Source organism: Cyclopterus lumpus, chromosome 22, assembly GCF_009769545.1.
Source record: "Cyclopterus lumpus isolate fCycLum1 chromosome 22, fCycLum1.pri, whole genome shotgun sequence".
NCBI classification, from domain to species: domain Eukaryota; kingdom Metazoa; phylum Chordata; class Actinopteri; order Perciformes; family Cyclopteridae; genus Cyclopterus; species Cyclopterus lumpus.
Genome location: NC_046987.1, coordinates 11,971,720 through 11,977,830, shown reverse-complemented (window position 1 = coordinate 11,977,830; position 6,111 = coordinate 11,971,720). Strand labels below are relative to the sequence as shown.

The following is a 6,111-nucleotide window of genomic DNA, read 5'->3' as shown; positions in this document are numbered from 1 at the left end:
GTTACTAATCACTTTTTCACATTCAGGTTAATAATACGCAATATAATCAACACATATACACATAATAATACGCAATATAATCAACACATATACACATATGCACAACACTTATACACGCACACACACGTGTGTGCGTGTATTATTATGTCAAGATACCCTCCACCTAATGCATCACTAATTTAATCCAGTATAGGCTATATCATAGGCTATTCTGCAATGGGCCTTCGCTGAATAGCCAACTTTTACCACTGGGTTATGTGGTAGTTTTAAAAATGACAATTTAATATTTTCTAATGCAGTCACATTTAAGAACAAAGACTTATATGTCACTCACCCAGTCCACATTATTAGCTGACTTGCTAATCATAAAGCAACCAATAGAGGTTTGATAAAACTCCCTAACTCACGGTGTACTTACAAGTGTTTTCTGGGGCTTTCAACAGTCCACATTCCCGCCTATTGCATGTTGCTCACTGAAGTTTCTACAACTGAGCAAAAACTGCTGAGGAAAATTGAGAAGCAATTACATTTTTTCATCTTTCTTTACTGTACCCATGATGAAATATATACAAATATGAATATAAATAAATTAGTATAGTCCTTAGCAATAGTGGCATCCAGTGGTCAGCAGAAAGAAATACCAGGCAGATATATGTATTCAGATTCAGATTTTCAATATAAATCACACGGTTATCTTATATAAACATGATGCAACAGCACTACAATGCTAAATACTCATTCATACATTGGTAATAATAATCCAGGAAAGTAATCTAGTGCGTAGTATTTTAACATTTTATAATTATATTGTTCTGATAATACTTACGATAATAATGTGTTTTGCATTATTGCTTTTATCATTGTAAAAGTATTGTTATTTCAAACAACATGCTGCATTTCAGCTTGTGCTTGCATAATTTATTTATTTGTTTGTACTAACCACACTCTGCAACCACAAATAATGGTTATTGGTTGAAATCTGTGAATGTCAGCGTAGTCATTCCAGTGCTTCTTTCCTTCCAGTTGTACTTGAGGAGCCAGTGAGCTGAAAGTCTGAGGATCTGTCGCCTCAGATCAACATGATCACAGTAGAAACCTCTCTCTCTTCTTCTTCTTCTTCTTCTTCTTTATCAGCACACACAACAGGGACCATATACATTTGTTTGCAACCAAAAATTTAAGTATAAAAATTTGCCACAGTAATAGCACAACTAATTTGAGTGAATAAAACACCATTATTCCCTTCAATTTGACATGGTACAAGTCACAATACTGTTGTACAACATAAATTCATCAGAAATACTTTTATTGCTTACATTTTGACTTTTAATTCATGCTTCTACTCATCATATCCCTCATCAATAAAAGTGTTGTGGTGTTTAATAAAAGTCTTTGGAAAAACAAACAAAATATAACAAACTCATGTCTTTGGCTCCACTATAAATCAGCTAAAAAGACAATAACTTATGACATGCAACTTTTATTCTTACCTCTAAGGAGCACAATCCTCACATGTACAATAACACATACAAGGTCAATGTAAGAACCGGGGAAGTTTTGCATCCTGTGATTTTTGAGGAATATGAAGGATGAAAACAGTCGGATGCTGACGTCGAGCCGTTTTCATGTCTGCACCATGTGATCAGATTATTATTGTCATTATACACACTGCAACCGACAAGTAGGGTACGGCACTGCTGAGGTGATGCTTTAGATTAACTACGACCACACCTGCGTCTGTTTTCATAGAGACAATTTACCTGTAATATAGACATGTAAAATTCAATACGAGGACTCTTTGACCTTTTACTGACTGTGTTAAAAAAGTAGAAGTGACTATTCTTTCACTTCAGTGGAATATTTTGAAAGAGTTCCATAAATCTTCATTAATGTAATTCTGTCTATGGAGAAAACAGTGACCAACACCATCCATGAATACTGGTTTTATTCTATCTTGACTCATCAATAAGTGTCTCTGTGTCCTTCACAGATCCGTCTCCACACAGGACGACCCTCTGCGTATGTAGTATCGCCTCACTTCCCTCCCGTCCTCGCTGCCACAGCCCTCAGACCGATGCACAATGAGAACCGGGAAGAACCGGGCGTCCCTATAAGTCGGTGGACTGTCGCTGAGCGCCAGCCGGCTGGAGTCGGACTGGCAGCATTGCTCCTCAATGCAGCAGGGGTCAGTCAGGTTGCTGCTGTGGCTCCTCCACAGAGACACGGTGCGATGGGAGCCGTACATGCGGCACAGAGAGAATCGAGACGTGTCCGAGGAGAGGTGCGAGCGGAGCAGCGCTCCGCGGCAGGAGAAGATGGAGGAGCAGCTGGAGCTGGTGATGGTCCTCCTCCTGCCTCCTCCATCACATCGCCCGTTGGGCTCCCTGCATTGCTCACAGTCCTCCTGGCTTTGCAGAGCGCCGTAACTCTGAGCAGTCTGGCTGCTGTCCAGAAGGAAGCAGTTTGAGGACGAGGTGTCTTGTAATGAGTCTGCTGTGCTCAAGTTTATCAGCATGGCCTCTGAGTAGCTGGGAATCACCTGGCGGTTACAGCGTATGTGCCACTCCATCTCAGTGCTGTCCAGTGTGTTTACTCTTGGAATAACACAACCAGTATTATTCCCCAAAGGCCTGTCTTCATCTAGAGGAGAGGGTCTGTACTCTAACCCAAATAGTTTCTCTATGCGGTAGTGCACATAAGCAGTGCGGTACTCTATCAGCACTCTCAGAGGCCAGGACAACATCAGCAGAGCTGCCGGCCAGAAGGCAACTTGGGAAGTGTACCAAGGCATCCTGTCTGGATCTATATAGGCTATTAGGTTTTCTCTGAAGTCCACATTCTTCAGCTGCATCCCCTCCCTGGCCTCCATGTAATCGTCCAAACCCTCGATTTCAGAGAAGAACCTGGCTCTCTGGTTGAGGTAATCATTTTCTGGACCGGCCTCTGTGAAGCTGAAGCATTTGGTGAAGCGCAGGCGAGTTGCCGGGTGTCCCTCCAAGCCTATGAGGTCATGCGATACATCTTTCATCCCACAGTGGCTGTAGTCAAACTCACCCTCAGCCACGTGGGTGTTCACTCTCTCATGGTACACCTGAGTGGTGGTGTACGCATCCCCGTTACGGTATCGAGTGACTTGTCGAGTCCGTCGCACAAAGTGGTAGCTGATAGCCTTCCACCATATGCAAGGTTGGGCCTGTCTCATCCGCAGTGCACGCTCATACACATTGTCCACGTCTGCTTTGTTCTGTAGCTCGCTCCTGGCTCTGCAGTGCCAGCACTCCACCATGTATAAGACGTAGAGTACGAGCAGGAAGGCCAGAGGGATGTAGATGTAGCCGTCAGAGCAAGGGCTGTCGTGGTAGATCATTGACTGTCCTCGAACGCCCGACCCAGAGGCCCCACGCAGGGAGGAGGTGAAAGAGGCCGTGAAGGAGGAGGTTAGGGCGGAGTTGAAGCTGATTTTGGTGACCCGGGTCAGCTGACACCAGGCCACCGCGCCCAGGCAGCTGTACATGAGCAGAGAGAGCAGCAGGCAGCGCCAATGGGACTCCTGGCAGATGCAAGCACCCAGGGACTGCTTCACTGGACACTGCTGCAGAGAGAGAGAGAGAGAAAGAGAGAGAGAGAGAGTAATGAGAAAAAGGTACTTAAAGCAATGAGGCCATGAAACCTGGCAGTGGCATGCAGTAGAAATGCAAATGAATGTGGATCCACTATAGGCTGCCAAGCTTTCCCGTACCTAAACACAAAGTAAATCAAACTAAAGAAAGCTCACAGGAAATCAATTAAACCGCCCAGTGTCCCTGGTCGGCTATGAGTTAAAGCAGCTGACATATATAAATATGTTTTCACAGATCTTTGAAATTAATTGAATTTATATTGCACATGGGTAAATGTACTGGCTAAAGTGGTCACATTAATATCAGACGTTAGCACTTGGGTATATGTAGACAAAGTTCCTAAAAACCTTAAAATTCATTGTTTAAATAGAGCCTGATCAGCAACACACATTATTCTGGGTTTCAACGTCTTACTTATAAGCTTATCTTTTAATGGAGCCTCATAGGCACCTTGAACATAAATTATGCTTTAGCCACGGAATAAATAGCAGAAAATGAAAAATAATTAAACATTTACCTCACTCATCAAGGATAAACTCCAAATATTTTTGGTTCCAAATGTAAGGATTTACTGCTTTTCCCTGTTTAATGTTTTTGTTTTTTATGAAATACCTTTAAGTGTTGGACTGTTGGTAAAAAACAACAAGAAATCTTAAGATGTCACCTTGGAACTTTTACTACTTTCTGATATTTATAGATAATAAGTGAAAAAAACTAACGGATATGATAAAACAAATAATTATTTTGGGTTCTTGTAGTGACAATCGTCTCTGTGAGATTGGGTGTTCTTGTAGACTACCTCTGGTGTTTTATGGAGTGAAACACTTTATGCTGACAACCAGCCCACCCATTACTGCGCTGACACAGGATGTCACTTTGCGGATTCAACCTCAGTTATTTATGGAGCAACAGGGATGCAATTCTTGTGTATAGGATGGCATTCAGTAGTTCAGGCCTCTGGACTGCAGACATTACAGACTACATAGTTTAGATGTGCAAGAGTCTTCTTGGAAACATGTCTAGTCAATTTAAGGTTATACCAATACAAAAATATAATCTCTAATAAACTAAATCTTTTGGCTAAAGATAGGACGCTTGTGAAAAAGACACAACGTGCTTGTTACTAAATAGTATTTAATCTACTCTGTAGTATAAAATAGGACCTGGCAGTTATATGGACAATGGCTCTGAGGTAATACAATTTGTGCTCTCTTACTATCTGGGCATGGCTGGCTGCACACAGCCAATCCCCCAGATGGAATCACAGTAATTATTCCATGACAGTAAAGGCAGAGGCCATAGTGCAGCAAACACAGGCACATGCATGTACACTTTATCAAAACTTGAAATTGTAGTCTGGTTTGTTGGCTTAACAACTCTCTTTCGGAATATTATGCATGCACTTGTGAGTATCTTTCCACATCAATGGATTCTACTGCCACTATGTGAAGTGGACTATGGCTTTTCATCAAGCAGAGAGGCTGTCTGGCTGCAGGTGGAAGTATTTGCACTTTGGCACAGAGAGGATGTCAATATTTATTTTTACACTAATGTGTTTTAAATCTAAATTTGCTGTATGCATTTTTTTAAAGGAATTAATTTAAACAGACTAAGCTCAAGGACCTTGCACTTAAGATGACAATATATATATATATATATATATATATATATATATATATATATATATATATATATATTTTTGTATTGCACAACAAGAATGTTTTGGTTTTCTTATAATTTTATCATAGTAACGAGGCTGATCAATTGATAACTGCTGCCATTTTGGTGTGTGTCATTTTTAAGGTTTTTGTTTAAAACTAATGAACGACTACCCCTACCTCCTCCAGGACATCACTCTCAACTGGCGAGTCCTCCTCCTCCTCCTCCTGCTCCTCTCCCTCAGCATCATTGGGAGCACTGGCCGCCGTGTCCTCCGCTGAGTCCGCAGAGTCCGGATCGGAGGAGAGCATGCTGCACTTTTCGCATGACAGAGAGAGATAATCAACTCAATCCTTCTTATTCACTTGCTCTGGTCCCTCTGGTCTGCTCCGCCTTGTTGTTGTCCCCTTCAGCCTCACACCGTCTGGGCCGGAGCCAGCGGGCTGCTGCTGCTGCACGGAGCGGGGTTCCCGCGGTGGTCCCGCCTGGCCGGACGGAGGGGGGCGGGGTTGAGGGATTTCACCGCAGCAAAGGCAGCAGAGGTTGACCATTATGCAGTAAACGAGGATTGTTGTCAATGGCCAGTTTAAATTATCTAATACAACCATACATAACAACAAAAAAAGGTCACTGCGCAGTGTTGATCGAGATGATCCCGATGCCGGTGCGCTGTCCAGTGTCCTGAAGAAGGGAGGAGGATAACGCGAGATCTAGCTGAGGTATGTGGGGGAAACCCTGCGCGTTACATGGGATAAATCAGCGAGGATGCATTAACATATCTGTCAACAACTCAGATACATTACGTATGCCTTCTATGTCTCTAATTATCCTC

General features: G+C 42.5%; 1 protein-coding gene across 1 annotated transcript; it reads right to left on the bottom strand.

Annotated features, from left to right (window-relative positions):
- Positions 1-1,984: 1,984 nt before the first annotated feature.
- Positions 1,985-5,590, bottom strand: LOC117725303 (transmembrane protein 151B). The gene is made up of 2 exons (XM_034525401.1): positions 5,459-5,590; positions 1,985-3,592 (listed from the first exon to the last, which is right to left on the bottom strand). The coding sequence occupies exons 1-2, from the start codon at positions 5,588-5,590 to the stop codon at positions 1,985-1,987; spliced, it is 1,740 nt and encodes a 579-aa protein (XP_034381292.1).
- Between the last annotated feature and the right edge of the window lie 521 nt (positions 5,591-6,111).

Bases quoted from the DNA above. Each gene is read 5' to 3' on its own strand.
- LOC117725303 (XM_034525401.1), bottom strand. From the start codon at position 5,590: ATGCTCTCCTCCGATCCGGACTCTGCGGACTCAGCGGAGGACACGGCG. The intron at 3,593-5,458 runs GTAGGGGTAGTC...CTCTCTCTGCAG, and splicing joins AGAGTGATGTCCTGGAGGAG to CAGTGTCCAGTGAAGCAGTC.